General features: G+C 41.9%; 1 protein-coding gene across 3 annotated transcripts in view; it reads right to left on the minus strand.

Annotated features, from left to right (window-relative positions):
• Nucleotides 1-5531: 5531 nt before the first annotated feature.
• The window catches only part of ZYG11B (zyg-11 family member B, cell cycle regulator), a 34810-nt gene continuing 20030 nt past the window's right edge, over nt 5532-20311 (minus strand). The window contains exons 6-14 of one of the 3 annotated variants that reach the window (XM_034778965.1): nt 20234-20298; nt 18924-19023; nt 18783-18833; nt 15444-15605; nt 15291-15338; nt 14402-14599; nt 14247-14299; nt 12613-12710; nt 5532-6820 (exon numbers count right to left, since the gene is read on the minus strand). In XM_034778965.1, coding sequence (XP_034634856.1) covers nt 6630-6820; nt 12613-12710; nt 14247-14299; nt 14402-14599; nt 15291-15338; nt 15444-15605; nt 18783-18833; nt 18924-19023; nt 20234-20298 — 966 coding nt within the window. In that variant the 3' untranslated portion in view covers nt 5532-6629. The remainder of the gene's footprint in view (nt 6821-12612; nt 12711-14246; nt 14300-14401; nt 14600-15290; nt 15339-15443; nt 15606-18782; nt 18834-18923; nt 19024-20233; nt 20299-20311) is intronic. The other 2 variants (XM_034778968.1, XM_034778966.1) reach the window with 2 other exon arrangements.

Below are 20311 nucleotides of genomic sequence, written 5' to 3' on the forward strand. Positions count from 1 at the left end.
AATACCCCATTGCCACCCTTACTTCTGTGCTGCCGCTGCCACCCCGGGGCTGACAGCCAGATCCCCACCACCTCCAAGTGAAGGACTGAGGGCAGGGGAGGAGAGCCTGAGCAGCAGGGCTCCAGCTGTCCCCATCTCCCAGCTGTGCAAGGCTTTTCTGCACAAGCCCCAGCCACCCAGGGCTGACAGCCAGAGCTCTTTAAAAAAAACCAACCAACCCACCCTACACAGCTTGGACCTCCCTTGATACATTCCTGCTCCTCCCTTGGAAGCCGCCCTTCATTTGAGAACCAGTGATCTAGAGCATATGGTTATTGTACTTAAAAACAATTGTTGCAATGTTTTGTTTAGATTTTTATGACATCAGTCCCCAGGACAGCTGACAGTACTCATACTAGATGCAGAGGATAAACCAACAAATTCCAGTTTGAGGTTCATATTAATGTCCATTCTAAATGACTTTGAAAACTGAAGACCATCTGAAATTAGGTTTGACTTTGCTGTTACCCTAAGGTAAGTGAGTAGCCCCTCTGAAATCAGTATGCCTATCAATGTACAAAGCTACTGTGAGATTAGAATCAGGCCCAAAGTGAGGAATTCTGAGAAGGACTCAGTTCTTCATCCTTCTTTAGGCATCACTGAAGGTCACTAATTTTGAGTATGCAGGAGGTTGTCCTTCAAGACCATTTCCATTGTATCAGAGCACAGTTCTTCATTCAGTCTTCCACCCAGTTGAGTCTCAATAGAGAAGCTGAAGTTTAAAGTTGCTATTTAGTACAAACTGTGGTGGCTTTTGTTAATGGAGAAACTGTGGTGGAAGTTGTTCTGAGACCACAAAATTCATTTCACAGAGGCCATGGAGCCAGCCACCACATAAGTAATCGAAGTATTGCATCGACCACACAAGTCAAGCTATGAAAGGCTGGCTATATGTCCCATTTCCAAATACAAACCATCCACTGGGCTTACTCTGTTCATTAGTGTTTGTAAAGTATCTGTTTCTTAGGCCTGGTCCACACTAACCCCCGACTTCGAACTAAGGTACGCAAATTCAGCTACGTTAATAACGTAGCTGAATTCAAAGTACCTTAGTTCGAACTTACCGCGGGTCCAGACGCGGCAGGCAGGCTCTCCCGTTGATACCGCGTACTCCTCTCGCTGAGCTGGAGTACCGGCGTCGACGGCGAGCACTTCCGGGATCGATCCCAGAAGATCAATTGCTTACCGCCAGACCCGGAGGTAAGTGTAGACCTACCCTTAATTTGTATCAATTACTCCCCGCCCCCATCATCTCCTTTCCATATCCTATTTTATATATTACCAAATTAATGTAAATTTAGGAATGCAACAGTGAGAGCAAAAGAAACATGTTTTTTCATTTCTGCTTTAACTGATTTTAAGAAAGTTGGAAACTAAGCAATCGCCTGCTGAACGTTTAGATACTTCATTGTTCGTAAGAAAACATGGAAAGAATTTTTACAGAAAGTTTTACTTGTCTAGAACCATTTTCTTGAAGAATCAAATTTAGTGAAATCAGAAGAAAAAAAAAATCACAAAATCTCTACAAAGGCAAGAGAAACATTAGTTAAAATTCCCCCTACCGAAAGAAATGGGTCAGGTAGCCCATTTCTGGTCTAGTCCTAAGATTTGACCGTGATTATTACTCTGTTAATGGAAACAAAAAAGTTGTTGCCTCACATCATAATGTAAGATTGTAATGCACTTTGTTTTTCATTTTAAGACAGCCACACTGTCAAAGGGAAATAAGTGTTTTGCTACATTCATAGATGGTGGCAGCTTGTACATTATTTTACTAGTAAATAATAATACACCTTTAAACAGATTATATATAGTCTGTTTTGTACGGACTTGTTTTGGCTCAATGCAGCCTATCTCATTTCTGTCAAACAGCATATTCATTATTCTAAAAGAAAAAAATATATACATACACATTTATTTAGGCAAAGCCTATAGTTAACATACAACATTAACACCCAAATAAAGCATTGGTTAGAAATTTGTGTTACAATCCACATGCAGCAAGCCCCACTCATCTGGACCCTGTGGGGAAATAGTATTTTGTGTCTGGATAATTGAAAGTATTTTAAAAACACAACCATTACATTTACTGAACAATTGTCACATTTTACAGAACTATGCTGCTGTATTACAGTTTAAACAGAAGAAAGGCACATGATATTTGACGCTTAGCATATAGTTTAAAAATAAAAACTATTTTCTCTTTAAAAGGTTGTAGTACATGTAGGGAAACAATTATGGTTTCTTGGCAAATCTTGCCTAAGCTTTTGTGCAAGTAAGTAGTGTTGTTCTACTCTTTTCACTGTCCAACAGAATGCATGTTGCAATCCTGTTCCCCTTTCTTCAGAAATTCACACCATTGTTGTGGCATAAGGACTTATTGCTATGTTACCTTGTCCATTACCATAAGCCACCTGCTAACGCAAATGCCAGATTTTGCCAATAAACATAATCACCTTTGTTCATAATTTGAATGAGAACTTAATTTTCCACAAATTAATTCAGATACAATAACCATCTGTGCTGCCGATCTCTATGGTTGGTTGGTTTTTTTGTTGTCAATCCATGGATTTAGCGCACTGTCATTTAAGTCAGAGTGTGCTATATGGCAACAATATATTTGCTTTGAAAAAAGGTAACAAAAAACTAAACAGAAGGACTTTGTAACAGGTTATTTGTGAAGAAGTTAAGTGGTCTCCTCCTTTTTAAATACTACTGACAATCATTTCTCATTGCCTAACTTTGATCCAGTAATTTAAGAAAGCTTAAGAAGGAATGAATAGCATCATATAAAGACACGACTAAATGTACAAAAAGAACTAGGAATATTTGTGGCACCTTAGAGACTAACAAATTTATTTGGGCATAAGCTTTCGTGGGCTAAAACCCACTTCATCGGATACATGCAGTGGAAAATACAGTAGGAAGATATATATACACAGAGAACATAAAAAATGGGTGTGGCCATACCAACTCTAATGAGACTAATCAATTAAGGTGGGCTATTATCAGCAGGAGGAAAAAAAATTTGTAGTGATAATCAGGATGGCCCATTTCAAACAGTTGACAAGAAGATGTGAGTAACGGTAGGGGAAAAATTAGCATATGGAAATAGTTTTTACTTTGTGTAATGACCCATCCACTCCCAATCTTTATTCAAGCCTAATTTAATGGTGTCCAGTTTGCAAATTAATTCCGGTTCATGTTCTCTCTGTATACATATCTTCCTACTGTATTTTCCACTGCATGCATCCGATGAAGTGGGTTTTAGCCCATGAAAGCTTATGCCCAAATAAATTTGTTAGTCTCTAAGATGCCACAAGTACTCCTCGTTCTTTTTGCTGATACAGACTAACACGGCTACCACTCTGAAACCTGACTAAAAGTACATCATTCTTTAATATTCATTGAATGAAAGTTTTCCTATACGACTCAACTCTGAATGAAGACAGATCTGACACCATTCCCACATCGAACAGTTTTCTGGTTTAAGTACATTTAATCTTGAAAATTACAGTAGTTGGTAAGTGTTGCCCGGGTAAAATTCTGAAATTGCTTCAGAAAGGTTTTAGGGAGAAAGCTGTGCAATTAAAAGGTTACCTCTGTTTGTATACCATCCTAACAGCCCAGAAGTGTCACAAAGCACTGAGCCCAGCTGAAATACTGATAGCAAGAGAAAAGCCATGGAAATGATCATAGCAATGGCTAAAGATGGTTTTTAAAACACAGCTCTTTGTATTCTACTCCTCAATTTAAACTTGGACATTTCAAAAAGAACAAACCAACAATAAAACCTCACACACAATAGTGACAGAAAATAAGTTTTGACTCCCCAGTGATGTGAACTCCAGGCAGAATTTGGCCCAGGAGTTTCACAGGCTAAACAAGGTAAATGTATAGCACAAACTGTATCATTTCATTTAAAATATGTACACTAGAATATTTAAGTTATATAACTTTCAAAACCTTTTTTTAAAAACAGTTAGAAAGCCTCATCTCATATGCTAGCATTTATCCCTAATGCTTACTCTAAATATAACTATTACCTTCCCATCACAGCAGTTTCAGAATATTATGAAATCCTATTAGATAGGCAGACATGCTAATGATTTGTCCTTTAGCTTCTAATAACGGGTACTTTAAACAGTTGAATGCTGTCAGCTAAACCAGAACTGGTTCCTCTATTAGAAGGAATGTATTTTTTGGAAAACAAGGTTTTGTTTTGTTTTATGAACGTAGTTTATAAACTGATAAAACATCTATACTGGAATAAGGAGCCACTTCCTCATGCATATGGGCAAAAAACTCAGTTTCACTATTCTTTAGATCTGCTTGAACTACTTACTTGTAAGTCATCTCATTTAATTTCAATCAAGGTAACCTCAGCAGTTCATACATTTACAGAAACATTTAAGTTAGAGTAGAGGCATTAACAGATTATTCATTCATAATATGGCAAATACCACAAGTGAAATAGACATCTTAGTATTGTAGTCACCTCCACAATCAATATACCATCAGACACTTCTGAAGAGTAACCTGGAATGGGCTATTGTAAAGACCATGAAAGACTGCATTACTGGCAACTCTGTGTGGTTGCATTATGCTTGTTCCATAATCTCATGAACTGATGCCCTAGCTAGCCAGACTGGTGCCCCAGTTTCCATCATATACCATAGCAGACTTTGTATAGTTTAATCTAATGTGTTTAGAATAGCCATCTTACTGGGGGAAAACAGCATTCCAAATGGTTATGTTCATTTAAAAACCTCTCAGTACCAAGTGATACAAAGTTTCCATAAACTCTGATATTGGCAGATTGTGTGTTCCATTTCCTGCAATGGACTTTTCACAGTAGAAGTCAAGACTTCTCTAGTCTGAAAGGTAAAAGTAACTGCCCATAAAACACAATTCTTCCAAACTTTTTTTAAAAAATAAATCCCATAATTTTATGTCTGACAATTTTCACTTCTTTTTGGGTCAAGGAAACGACATACATTCAGATGTATGTAGAGGAATGAAGCTACCCAGATAATAGCTTGAGTACAAAACAAAGCATTATGCAATGTGGTAATGGTAACATTACTAAAGCACTTTGTTAATGTTTCTAACACACACACCCCGTAATGAAACTATTCAAGATTGTAAATGGTGTGTTAACTCTATTATAGTGAAGTAAAGAGGTGTTGTGTCAGTCATCCCTTTCCCATAAGCTAAACAGTACAGTGATTTTCTCTTCAGGAATTGGAACTAAAATGCCAGTAAGTTCAACAATAGTAGAATCCTGTTCCATTGTTTGGCAGGGAGATGCGAAGACAACCATTAGACGGTACAAGGAGAATTAGTATACAATGCTTTGAAATGAAGGGAATTTGAGCTCATGTTGTAGCTTGCTTCCATCACTTGTATTTAATCAAGCATCTGTACGCTGTGGAATCTCCATTTCATTCAACACAGCTTTTAAACTCATAAATAACAGAGGAAGAAATACGTTTTTACCATTGACAGCTTTATGTAAAATTTCACACTCCGCACAACAATGCAATTTACAAAGGACCTTATATATGATGTTGGGTGATATTTTGCACTGTAATGCACTGGGAATACAAATTACTGCACAATATTGACAAAATATGTACAAGAAATGGCAAAGCAATCAATAAACTGTTATAAAAAGATGACCAAATATCCCGGTTCTCCTGTCAGGACATGCAGCTCCATGTGATGAGAAGGGCTATCCTACTTCAACTAACATTTTGAGCTCTGATGTGGAGCTCCCTCCTTCTCCTACCACTTCCTTAAAAAAAAAAAAAACCCTTAGTTTTAAGTTTGAAAGTCAAACTCAGTTTATCCTCTTAGCATTTCAAGCTTTCCTCTGTCCCCCACTGACACCTGTACCTATACTGCTTTCTTTCAGAGCAGGCAATTCAGTGTTTCCCATTTGCACCAAAGCAATGCTAATCCTAACCTTGCTGAGGCAGCAAAAATGAGTCATGGGAAGCCAACAGCTGGAAAAGACAACAGTCTAGTGCTGGAGAGACAAAGGACACAGCTTGCAGGTCCCAAGACAAGGAGTTTTGAAGACTTAGTTGGGCTTATGGAGGGTCCATAAACAATGGGACATTCTGGTTACCTTAGTTACATGAGTGCATGCATGAATTTTTGTTTAAAGCTGTGATTGTGAGATTCACCACTCTTGCCGACAGTTCTATTCAAACACTGAGTTGATAAACAGTTCTATATTCACAATGACAGGGATGAAACAAGCTTTCTGTCCCACAATTAAGTCACAAAACAAGATATTCCTAGAGGTTTGTTTTTGGATGTGCATTCCAAACTATTCAAGTCCCACCTTGCTGTAGTCATCAGTAATCCTATAGGTATGACTAGATCAAGCATTGATCATAGATCCCCTCAGAAGTTGTCATTAAAGTAGACATTTGCCCATGAGTTACCACAAGTGGTATCCAGTACCACAACTGTTAGAAAATAACTTCACTGGTGACCACTGTAGTACAAGTAACTCCAACTACACACGTGATACAGAATTATTACAGAGAGGATGGTTTACAAACTTATACCTGCAGCTTTCAGTTTGGTTTGGCTTGTGGCTGCTTTTTACATGGAGGTGGTCTCCCATGACGTACAATATGTTTTTCTAAGCTATCTAGAATGGCAATTGCAATTCGCTGGACATCTGGATCAGTCTGGCCATTTTCCTTGATGTTGTATAAGTGCTGCAATCCACCTTCTTCAATTAGCATGTTGCAATACCTGGCAGCTGAAATGAGATATACAAAAAAGTTAACTGTCTGTAGAGAAGAAAAGCAGTTGTGAAATACACTCAGGTGGTGGAGTTAACACTGATCTATCTATTATTCCAGTCAACATTTAGGAAATTTGAAGTGTCTGCAAAATTGCATTGTCATTCAGTAAAATTTCACTGTATGGGAAAGAAGGCTCTTGTGGTTAAGATCTTTGACCAGGCCTCATATCATCTGGGTTCAATTCCCAGCTCTGCCACTGACTTCCTGTGACACCCTATAAAATGTGGATAATACTTCTCTCTCTCTCTCTCATTTGTGTTGCAATGATACACTCTAATATTTTTGGCACTCACATGCCAATGTGATCTAACTAAGTACCTAAACAGACAAACTGCTGTTATTGGTGCCTGCAGTATGTATCAGTTAGCATGACATAGTATCTGAGATATCACAATATTAATATTGCCCCATTCTGTAAACAGGAAAAATTTTCACGGAAACCCAGTGCACTGACCATTGATAAATGCAATTTTTTAAAATGGTACCTACTGTAAGTTGCCAGGAATGCACTCCTCCCCCCAATACAAAACTCCATATTTCTGACCATTTGTATTATTGACTTAAAAAGGTATGTAACACACATTTCAACTATATACGACTTCAGCATTCTTACATACAGGAGCACTGATCATATCTGGAGCCACGTATATAATGCAAAAATGCACAATTAAACCGGAGTACAGCTTAGCTTGAGAATCGGAGTTTTAATTTTTAGAAAATTAAGTCTCTCACGGTTGTAAAGAAAGCTTTCAAATCATGAGGCTAATGTAACTTAATGGAGTGATAGTTGCCTACAAATATCTGTCAACAAATCTATCCTCAAATAACAGCTCGGAGAAGTCTGAACTGTCCCCATTCACCTCAGCGGGGCGGGGACGGACGGACGGACACGGAGGTTAACAATTTAAGCACGGACATTAAATATTTCACTGCTGATCAAATTTAGCAGAATCAAGTCAATATACTTAGTTGTCAATTTTGGATGTTGTGTGGGATATTGGGGCACGGTTCAGAGGGGCAGCTAGTTCTTATCAAGGGTTGTCAATGGGGGTGAGGGGGACAAAAAGGGACCACCACCCACCCCCAGGAATTTAAACCCTACTCCTCTCAACTTTAAAGTTCTCTGTCCTGTCCCCAATACCAAGAGCCCCACCACCTCCTGGATATTAATAACCAAAAGCTCCCATGCTTCCCCAACTGAACCTTCATGCTTACGGGCACAGGGCAATCTCTAAATGATGAGTTAGGAAGATTCCTCTACAAGAAGGTTACTCTATTGCTATCTACCATGGGGTTTCCTCACACCTTCCTCTGGGAGCATCTGGTACTGGACACTGTTGGAGACGGCATACAGGAATAGGTGGACCACTGGTCTGATCCTGTATGGTAATTCCTAGGTTTGTTACCTAGCTACCAATTTCTCCAGCTTTCCCTATGCTGACCATTTCTATCAGGCCATTACTCACTGTCAATTCAAATATCTGCAGCAAATGGAAAATTTAGAATTTAGGTCAGTATAACATACATACCAAAATTAATAAGTTATATAACAGGCACTATACTGATCTGATAGTAATGTGGGGGACGCAGAGGAGAAAAGGGCTTGGGATAGGCTGGAGTCCCTGCTTTGCAATTTCAGTTTAATGTTGCCACATAGGTTACAGTGTCCTAGTTATACACTCCATTATCTTTAGGCCGGTTAATAATACAGCTTTGTCAGCTCATCTCTTAATCTGGGAATGGTCACCCTGGACCTAGGACCAGTGTACACCTAGAAGAAAATCCCTGCAGAACATTTATACAGCACTAAGCATATGCCCAAAAAGCTAAGGAATGGAGTTTTCCCTTCCTGTGATAATCTGTTATGCACTGTTACGGTGTGCTGTTGTATACATGCATTTCTGTTGTGGAAGAAGTGATTTTGACCCTGATATAAGCAGGCACAAAGCTATTGCTGTTAATGGCATTACACACCAGCACTGAAAGTAACTCATTGATCTCTGAGAGGAAAGCTGCAATACACATACAGTATGGAGAGTAGTGAGGGCACATGCACCTAAATCACATGAGAAACAGAAACAGTGAGCATTGAAAGTAGTGAGTTTGTTCAGTCACATTGCATGTAGGTACTCTAAGGGAATTAATACTTTTCTCTTATGGCATCTTTCATCAGATCTCAAATGGGGCACTGAGATTAAGAAACCCACTTCATGATACACAGCAAGTCATGGGGGGGGGGAGAGGGGGGAGACTGGTTTGAGCATTGGTCTGCTAAACCCAGGGTTGAGAGTTCAATCCTTGAGGGGGCCATTTAGGGAACTGGGGTAAAAATCTGTCTGGGGATTGGTCCTGCTTTGAGCAGGGGGCTGGACTAGATGACCTTCTGAAGTCCCTTCCAACCCTATGATACTATGATTGAATAAAACAAACGGTTACCTACCTTTTGTAACTGTTGTTCTTGGAAATGCGTTGCTCATGTCCCTTCCATTCTAGGTTTTGTGCACCCACGTGCACAGTTGTCGGAGACTTTTGCCTTAGCGATATCTTCCTTAAGTGCCGTGCTCATGCGTTGGCATTTCAGACGCCACCAATCCTACGCTCTCTCAGTTCTTTCTTGCCGGCAACTCTTGACGGGGCAGGAGAGCGGTAATGGAATGGACATGAGCAACACATCTTGAAGAACTACAGTTACGAAAGGTAGGTAACTGTTTTTTCTTCTTCGAGTGCTTGCTCATCTCGATTCCATTCTAGGTGACTCACAAGTATCCTCGGACATGAGCTTGGAGTTCACAGCCTAGTGGCTTGCAATACTGCTCTACTGAAGTCAGGATCATCCCAGGCCTGCTGGGTAAGCGCGTAATAGAACATGAATGCGTGGCTAGATGACCAGGTGGCTGCCCTACAGATGTCCTGGATAGGCACTTGGGCTAGGAAAGCTGCCAAAGAGGCTTGCGCTCTGGTTGAGTGGGCGGTGACAATCACTAGAGGTGGCACCTTCGCCTGGTCATAGCAGTAGCGAAGAAGGTGGTGATCCAAGAAGAAATTATTTGAGCAGAATCTGGATGACCTTTCATTCTGTTGGCCACTGCAACGAACAGCTGCGTAGATTTGCGGAGTGGCTTGGTCCGTTCAATGTAGAAGGCTAGCGCCCTTCTAACATCTAGGGAATGCAGCTAACACTCCTCCACTTATGCGGCTTTAGAAAATAGACGGGTAGATAAATGGCCTGGCCCACATGAAACTGGGAGACCACCTTGGGCAGGAAGGCCAGGTGTGGACGCAGTTGGACCTTGTCCTTGTAAAAGCTGTATAGGGCGGTTCCAAAGCAAGTACCCTAATCTCAGAGACCCTGCAGGCTGAGGTTATTGCAACCAAGAACACAACTTTCCAAGGAAGGAGGAGGAGAGAACAGGAAGCCAGAGGGGCAAAAGGGGGGGGGGGGGGGGAGGGGTGCCATGAGCCAAGATAACACGAGATTTAGGTCCACGGAGGGACTGGGTCCCTGATGTGCGAGTAGAGGCACTCAAGGCCCTTGACAGTCATGCCATGGAGACAACCGACCTGCCCACTAATGGCAGGTGGAAAGCCAAAAGAGCAGCCAGATGGACCTTAATGGATGACAGGGACAGGCCTTGGAGCTTGAGGTGCAGAAGGTAGTCCAGGATTAAATGCAGCAAAGACTGCTCGGGCTGAATGCCTTTATTTGAGGACCAGCACATAAACTGCCTCCACTTGGCTGTGTAGGTCACTCTAGTGGAGGGCTTTCTCCGGCCAGCAAGACTTGCTGGACTCCAGCCGAGCACTCCTGATCCTCCACATTTAGCCATGCAGCAGCCAAGCCGTTAAGTGCAATGCTGCTAGGTTCGTGTGCAGGAAGGTGCTGAGGTTTTGTGACAGCAAATTCAGTCGGAGCGGTAGACGAAATGGAGCAGCCACCTAGGTGAGGGGCTGAACTCTCCCTCCATCTCAGACCACTGCCCTTCTGGCAACCAGGGCACAGCCGTAGATGCCCGAGTCTGTGAGCTGACCCTTGTCGGCGACCGGTAAGGAAACAGTGCATGCCTGAAGAGCAGTATCGGGGAGTCAGAGACCGATGCCACGACTGGGAACGATCCCGCACCGAGAGGGATCGACACCAGGGGGACTGACTAGGCGATGAGGATCTGCACTGCAGCGATCTCTGGCGGGAGGCTGGTGGTACCGCAGATACAGGGATGGGCATCGCAACTCAGGCATCCCACGCCTCATAGGTGGCAACCTTGGTGTTAGAGACCTGGGTCTTCTAACCAGAGATCAAGGCTGCAGCACCGGGGTCCTATGCCGTGGTGACGGGGATCAATGCCTGCGATCTGGGGACCAAGGATGCTCCATTGCTTTGGAGGGAGGTCCCATAACCGGCTTGCCCTTAGAGGTCTGGGCCTTAACCGGTCCATCGCCTGGCTTGGTATCTGAGGTGCGGGCCAGTCTACTTGGTCCTTGGCTGCCAGGGCCACCTCAGGCACAAGTGGCCTTATGAGGGGCCAGGATCCCCTGCCGCTCTGAGGAATCGGAGGCAGATCCCTGACTGGGCTAGGGGGTCAGACCACAGCAACTCCGGGGTGGGCATGTGGCCTAGCACAGATCCTTTGCCCGAAGCCCCTTTGTCCTGTGGTGCTGATGGGCCTTTGGGCTTCAGCTGCTTCTTGAGCACCGGCGAAGGGGAACAGTGCCGCGCAGGTTCTGGTGCTGGTGGTGTGCTGTGCTGCACGCCAGTACCGAAGTACTTAGCGTGGACTACAACTGGGAGGGCTCCAACCCAGGATGAAGTGCAGCTTCCATGAGGAGAGCCCTCAAGTGGATATCCCACTCCTTTTGAGTTCAAAGGTGAAAGTTCTTGCAGATCCTGCACTTGTCTTTTCTGTGTGATTCCCCCAGACACTTCAAACAGCTATCGTGGGGGTCACTAATAGGCATCAGCTGGGTACACGATGAACATGGCTTAAAGCCTGGGGAACCGGACATGCCCTGCTACGCAGCGAAGTCCCAGTCAGGACTTTAACTACTAAAACTATCTAACATTTGGTCAAACTAAAGTACCTAAAAACTAACTACAGAGGAGACAGAACAATGGGTTGAAAAAACTGCTAACACTTTTGCAATGCAAGACAAGGCACTCCAAACAACCATCATGGGCAGTAAGAAGGAACTGAGAAGGCGTAGGGTCGGCGGTGCCTGATATTCCGCCACATGAGAACAGCACTCAAGGGGGCCCCGCAGCCAACCCTACAGATACTGCTAAGGCAAAAGTCTCCGACGACTGTGCACGTGGGCATGCACACACCTAGAATGGAATTGACATGAACAAGTACTCGAAGAAGAACCAGGATGAACACAAATCCCCAGGAGATTACTGCTTGCTATACTCTCTGGTCTTCTTTAAATGGAATCAGAATTTATGTTGTCCATAACTTTGTATTTTATTTATTGCTGAAATTTCTGAACAAAATGCATTTCTAGAAAGCCCAATGAAGTATTTGTTTAACATGCATCTGTTTTGAATTAATGTGCATATCAAAAATAAAATCCATGTAGATAAAATAGTATAGTTTAAAAGAGTTTCTGGCCCTATTTTAAGCAAAACCTTAACATGTCTTTTCCCAGAGTTAAGGATGAAGACCACTAGAACTTCCTGGATTCTTTTAGTTATCCTGGTAGACTATATGTTAAGAGAGAGGAATTTAAATGTAGTTTCATTCCTAGTACATACGGTTTTTGCTGCAGACATGCTGCATAGCCCACACTGCCCACAGCTGAACCCCAGGTGTCACGAAGCAGCCAAGAAGTGGGAAAAAAGGGTTGAAAGACCTACAGATAAAAAACAAAAACAGATGCTCAGCACTTCATTTGGCTACTGGATACCATTACTACCGAGCCCATACCTTCACTACATGTTTAGTTAAGGGTCTAGGTAAGAAAGACAATTGTGATAGGTTAGAGAGGGGTTCTCAAACTTCATTGCACCACGACCTTCATCTGACAACAAAAATTACTACATTACCCCAGTAGGGGGGACCAAAGCCTGAGCCCGCCCAAGCCCCACCACCCGGGGCAGAGGAGTCAAAGCCCAAGCTCCACTGCTCAGGTGGGGGGGCCCAAAGCCTGAGCCTCGCCATCCAGGGCTGAAGCCCTCGGGCTTTGGCCCCAGGCAGTGGGGCTCGGGCTTCGACCCTGGGTCCCATCAAGTCTAATGCCAGTGTTGGCGACCCCATTACCATAGGGTCCCAACCCACTTTGGGTGTAACCGTTGTGTTAGAGTCTTGGATGCAGTATTTGACTTTTGTTCCCAGGGCTTAAAATAGTTTGTTTATGTTATTTACCAATAAATCACGACTCTAAGCCATAGCACAGGGGTGGGCAAACTTTTTGGGCCGAGGGCCACATCTGGGTGGGGAAATTGTATGCAGGGCCGGTTGTATGCAGGGGGTTGGGGTTTGGGAGGGACTGCGGGCTGTGGTGTGCAGGAGGGGGCTCAGGGCAGGGGTTGGGGTGCAGGAAGGGTGCAGGGTGCAGCAGGGGGCTCAGGGTATACAAGAGGGCTCAGGGCAGGGAGTTGGGGTGCAGGAGGGATGTGAGGTGCAGGCAGGGGGTTTAGGGCAGGAAGTTGGGGGGGCGGGGTGCAGGAGGGGTTCAAGCTCCGGCCCAGCACCGGTTACCTAAAGCGGCTCTGGGGTGGCAGCAGCGCGCACTTGGGCCAGGACAGGCTCCCTGGATGCCTGCCCTGTCCCCGGCCCCACGCTGCTCCAGGAAGCGCTGCGGCCCCTGGGGGAGGGAGGCAGAGGCGGAAGGCTCTGTGTGCGCTGCCCTTGCCGTGCCTCCAGGAATCTCCTCTCCCTCCCCCCTCGAAGCTCCCATAGGCCGCAGTTCCCCATTCATCTGGTGCCTCACATTACTTACAGGCAGGAGTACCTGACCTGTGTTATAGAAGAGGTCATACAAGATGATCTAATGGTCCTTTCCAGCCTTAAAACCCAGAATCTGTGGCATACAATACCACCCTATATTACTGTAGCTCAACAGCTAATATGCTGTTTTGTTTCTTCAGATGGTCCTTTGAACATTAATTCGAAAGTTTAGCTAAAGAGGTAAGGCTGGCTGTAGTAGGAGACAGGAAAAGAACAGCCCTATATCTGGCTCTGAAAGGAGACCCAGGCTGACTCATTTCTCCCATCACTCCCAAAGGTCAAGCCACCTTGTCCAAGGTGAGATACTAGAGGTTGCAGTCCAGAAGCATGGTTTGGCAGGCAGCCTACAACGCTTCAGGCACAGATCTGTAATTTTTAGAGCAAGTTGAAGGGTGCTAGAGTTAGTATTTCCCAAACTTTAAATCAAGGCAGTAGTTACCTGTAGGCAACCATCTCACATTCTGGCGTTGGCCAATTCAAAATGGCTGAATGCTGCAAGATAGAGAACCAAGTGCTGAAATACTTAATGCTGATTACAGGCAATTAACATTAATAGAACACAAAAGCAGGGAATATTTTTAGCTATTTCTATACCAGTTGTTCTAGAAGAGATGTCCTCTGAGTGTGACTCAATGTCCAGGCCTGCTCTCCTCGAGATATCAAGTGAGCAATAATCCCAGCTGCAAAGTAACTGACTTCTACCTCAACACTGTGCAATAGTTTACTGATGTGGTCTATGAAGTCCTTCCACATTAGCTCAGAATGTAGCTCTTTCACTTCTGCTATGTTGTTCTGTAGGAAAACAGAATTGAGACAATATCAATAGAAATAATGATGTATTAATGGGTGTCTAACTTTAACTCAGTTATATGTATTGATATTAGAGGCAAATTTCAAAGTCATAGATGGGAGCTAGGCATCTAACTGCCAATTTTGCCTTTGAAAATCTCCCCGTTTTACTCTGAATTTGTCTAAAAGTTAATGGCTTTCACTTCCTACCTCAAAACATTCCCTTCCATGAAAGACTCCCTCAAACCATTAAGACATAGATCACTAAGTTATTTATACTCTTATTTTAAAAAAGAATAAAAACTTCTAAACAGATCCTTTTGAGAATTTACCCAGAGTGATTTAGGACCCTAAAGTCCCATTGACTTTCAACCTTTAACCTTCTTTTGAGTCCTTGAAGTCATTTGAGGACTTACTTCCTACCCTTTCCTGAAGGCTCAGACTGTCCATAATAACTATTAAATAGCCACTCCTACATAAGGTGGTGCTTTGGGAACACTGGCAATGTAGTCTAAAAATCATGATGTCAAATGCATAGCTCACAAGAACCCAATATGTAAGATTAAAGGTTAAGAAAATAAAGTATAATTAACAGTGTACCATCTAAGCCAATTCTCAAATAGAAATTAAATAGGGAGACAATTAAGAACAACTTGTATTTCTGTGAAATTTATAATTTTTCTATTCTTCTTACCAGAAGGCCAAGAACTTTCTGTTGGATAGACGACTCAGATGGGAAAGACTGTAAAGTGAAATATAGCTTATGTAAGCCACAAAATAATGGTTTGTTAATGCTAAAATTTTAGAACCAAGGAATGCAATCCACCGCATAAACCATAGTCCTCACCTCTAAGACTCTCATGAAGAGTTCTAGACCTTGATTTTCAATAAAGTGCCGACATGTGGTTGGAGATTCATCAGTGAGATTCCAAAGCGCACTCAGTGTAAACTTGAGTGTAGTATCCACTAGATTCTGATTTGTTTTCTGCTTAACTATTTGTAGAAGTTGCTGAAAAAGGAAGAACAAAAAGGACAGTTAGCTTTGAAGTTGTGTGCTCTATTCCTATATCATCATCTTTGTTTACTTATGCACAGACTAGGACAATGACTGGGGTAACTGCATCTCTGATTAGAATGGAGATTTATATACTTAGTGATTAACACAGTCAGTTTTTCTGTATTTTTCTCCTAATTATTTTCCTATTCGCCCTATGCTTGCATTCTTTTATAAAAGAGCAAGCATATTCATAGCATCATAGAAATGTAGGACTGGAAGAAACTTTGATAGGTCATCTAGTGCAGTTCCTTGTACTGAGATAGGACTAAGTATTATCTAGACCAGCCCTTACAGGTGTTTAACATGTTCTTAAATGAAAGAACATGTTAGATGATGAAAGAACATCTCCAATTATGGAGATTCCACAACCTTCTTAGATAATTATTTCCACTCCTCAACATTCCTTACTGTTAGGAAGTTTTTCCTAATGTCTAACCTAAATTTCCTTTGCTGCAATTTAAGCCCATTGCTTCTTGTCCTGTCATCACTGGATAAGGAGAACAATTTATCTCCCTCCTCTTTGTAACAACCTTGTACATACTTGAAGACTTATGTCCCCCCTCAATCTTCTTTTCTCCAGACTAAACAAACCCACTTTTTTCCAATCTTTCCTTGTAGATCATGTTTTCTAGACCTTTAATGATTTTGTTGCTCTTATCTGGACAAATCTGAGAAAGTCCAGAGCTTTCCTAAAGTGTGGTGCCCAGAACTGGACATAATACTCCAGAAGAAGCCTTAGCAGTCTGAGTACAGTGGAAGAGTGCCTTTCATGTCTTGCTTACAACACTTCTGCTAATATATCCCAGAATGATGTTAGCTTTTTTGGCAACAGTATTACATTGTTGACTTATATTTAGTTTGTGATCCACTATAACCCCCAGATCCTTTTCTACAATACTCCATCCTACGCAGTCATTTACCATTTTGTATTTATGCAATTGATTATTCCTTCCTAAGAGTAGTACTTTGGATTTGTCCTTATTGAATTTCATCCTATTTATTTCAGAGCATTTTTCCAGTTTGCCAAGATCATTTTGAATTCTAATCCTGTCCTCCAAAATGCTTGCAACCCCTCCCCGCTTGGTATTGTCCACAAACTTTCTAAGTGTATTTTCTATGCCATTATCCAAATCATTTTTTAAGATATTTAATAGTACCGGACTCAGGACAGATCCCTGTGGGACCCCACTCAATATACCCTTCCAGCTTGACTACTACTCTCTTATACTCTTAATAACTACTCTCTGAGTTCAGTTTTCCAACCAGTTGTGCATCCATCTTACAGTAGATTCATCTAGGGTATATCTCCCTAGTTTGCTTATGAGACAGTATCAAAAAACCTTACTAAACTCGAGATTCACATCTACTGCTTTCCTCCCCCATCCACAAGGCTTGCTACCCTGTCAAAGTAGTATGTTAGGTTGGTTTGACACGATTTATTTATTTTATTTTTTTGGGACAAATCTATGTTGACTGTCACTTATCACGTTATCTTCTAGGTGCTTACAAGCTGATTGTTTGATTATTTGCTCTATTATCTTTCCTGGTACCGAGGATAAGATGACTGATCGGTTGTCCTTATTCCCTTTTTTTATAGATAGGTACTATATGTTCCCTTTTACAGTCCTCTGGGATCTTTCTATCAGCTCTCAAAATAATCACTAGGTGCTCAGAAACCTCTTTTGCCAGTTCCTTCAATATCCTGGATGTATTTCATCGGATCCTGCCAACCTGAAGACATCTAATTTGTCTATGTAACTCTTAACTTGTTCTTTCCCTATTTTAGCCTCAGATCCTACCCCATTTAAACTGATGTTCACTGTGTTAAATGTCCAATCACTGCTAACCTTTTTGGTGAAAAAGGAGGCAAAAAAATTGCTGCATTTTCTGTTATTGCCTTTCCCTCCTTGTTGAGTAATGGGCCTACCTGTCCTTGGTCTCCCTTTTGCTTTTAATGTATTTGTAAAGGGTAACAAGAAAACATTTTTTTGTTCCTAGCTAGTTTAATCTTGTTTTGTACCTTGGCCTTTTTAATTTTGTTCCTACATGTTTGTGGGTTGTTGTTTTTTTCCATCTCTCTACCTCTTAAACCTCTTGCAGGATTGTTATGGGCCAACTGTATAAGACCACCACCTCCGTTTGATTGTTTCAAGCAGTGGCAATTTTTCCTAAATATTCTATTGCACATTTTTTTAAAAAAGAAAACCATTAAACTAAGGTTGGTAGGGGAAAATATTAAATACTAATTTAAGCTTCTGTCTGGGTGTTTAATAACTAGTAGTCACTACTTTTAGTGACTTGCATCAAATAAACTGGATCAAGATTCTGACTTTTTTGTTTCTGCAATGAATTCCACTAAGACACCTAATTTCTTCTGACGAGAATTAAGATTTATAACTGATCGATAGCTTCCTCTTGAACATCTATCCTGCACAGACATTAAGGAAATGTAGTTTGGTATACTGGTTGGCCATAAGTAAGGCGCCAGCAGAGATGTGTTTTGCATTATAGTTTCTCTCAAGAAATTGAGAGAGCCATTTCTGAAATGTGTATTTCCACTGCCCTGAAGTTGAAGCCATCAAACTGCTCCTGAAACCAGGTCCCACGAACAATGACTTCTGATAGTTTGTTCTGTGTCACAATTTTATTCCAAACTCCAGTAAAAACATGTTAAACTTTTTTAAAAGGTGTGAGATACTTAGTTTAACCTCTATGTATTGCTGCAGCCAACTGACACCACGGTGGCCCTATGTACTATACCTGCATGGCAAAGTAAATATGTCCACAGGAGCTTGTTTTCAAGGTAAAGTAAATTGCAAATAAAAAAAAGTTTGAGTCAGAGTTGAGTTTTCCATCCATACTGCAGTCATTTAAGTCCTGACACAATCAAGTTATTTACTTTGGCTTCTATTTAGCTGGGCCTAAAGGCCACCCTCATTAACACGGTGACAAAGTCCTCTCCTGACAGTCTGGAATGCCAATCTTTTCCTGGTAGCAGTACTGACAGAAGGTAAAATTTAACTGCTTATTTTTAGTTTAATAGAATACATCTAACTGTAGCCAATTTCAAAATTATTTAAAATAGGAGATTCGGGGGGAGCAATTTGTAAGACACAGCATTGGACTTACCCTAACAATGAAGAGCTCTGCACCAAGTTGAGCTGTTTGCTCAGTTGAAAGCTATAAACAAAAACATTAGGTGAATATCAGAAAATTCATCAGGACCTGGGAAATTATACTTCAGCACTTCTACATGTATAAGTCTTGTACCTTTGCAGCTAGAATGGAGATTATAGCCACTGCCATCCTCTGCATATTTTGATCTTCATGGTTACATAGCCACTGCATAACAAGCTTGGCTGCTTCAAATCTGAAAGTTAACAGTTTTTATTTTCAGAACAGAAGTTGCATAAGCCTTTGAAACAGAAAATAAACACCACACATCAGACCAGGATGCCCCCATGCAGTAGAAATCGGAAGCACTGTGCTTTGTCCCAAGCAGGTGGAAGTGAACATCGGAATTAAGAGCAGGCAAAGCTAGTGTCAGGCCCACGCAATGAGTGAAATTTACAGAGCAACACAAAGGCCTGGTATACACTGGTGGGGGATCGATCTAAGTTACGCAACTTCAGCTACATGAATAACATAGCTGAAGTTGATGTACTTAGACCTACTTCACTGCGGTGAGTCGACTGCTGCTGCTCCCCCGTCAACTCCGCCTGCGCCTCTCGCGGCAGAGGAGTACAGGAGTCGATGGGAGAGTGCTCGGGGGTCCATTTATCACGTCTAGACTAGACATGATAAATCGACCCCCGCTGGATTGAGCTCTGCCCGCCGATCCGGTGGGTAGTATAGACATACCCTCAGAAAAGTTTCAACATCAGCTTTTACAACAGCCTTTAGGTAAACCAAGGAACACCACCAACAGAAATCTCTACTGAAAATGTGAAGAGCTTACAGTCTGCCAGCCTGCTACAGAAAATATAAAATCTTCAGTTAGGCCAAGATCACAGGGATTACTCAGATTTCAGGATCTGCTCCCCCAGTGTCTCTTTTACTAGACGTTTAATATAAAAGCACAAGGTTCTCTTTTGTAAAGAGCTGAAGGAGAATTGGCTGAAGACCAGACATAACCCCTCACTTTCTTTATCCTTCATCATCTGACCTAGGCATGTTGGATGCAAACCTTCCAACGACATTTCTAAATAAAGGGACCACTGCAAAATGACAAAACTCACTTCCACAATTCCAGAGAGTCAGCAAACTGGGGATTAAATTCTGACCTCTTTTACACCAGTGTAGAGCTGGAGTAATTTAACTGAAGTCAATTCCCTTGTCTAGACAAGGATTTTTTCAGACCTATAATCTATATAATTGTGAATTATGGGCCCCAAAAATTTCTCATGTATACGCAAGTGAGTTACTATGGGATCTGAGATCAGAATCTAACCCTATGAATCAATATCTGGTCTCCAATATTTCAAAAATAAACGCTACAATCTAGGAGATTAAAAAATAACAACCAAAACCCATCGATATGTTACTCTACATCCCATTTTAATTAATAGGATTAAACTTACCTGTTAAATGGAACATCCTGAAGGATCCTGTCACTGCATAGTGAAAGAAGGCAGTTCTTCTGCAGCTGTATTAGATCA

The sequence above is a fragment of the Trachemys scripta genome, chromosome 8 (assembly GCF_013100865.1).
Source record: "Trachemys scripta elegans isolate TJP31775 chromosome 8, CAS_Tse_1.0, whole genome shotgun sequence".
Classification (NCBI taxonomy): Eukaryota; Metazoa; Chordata; order Testudines; family Emydidae; genus Trachemys; species Trachemys scripta.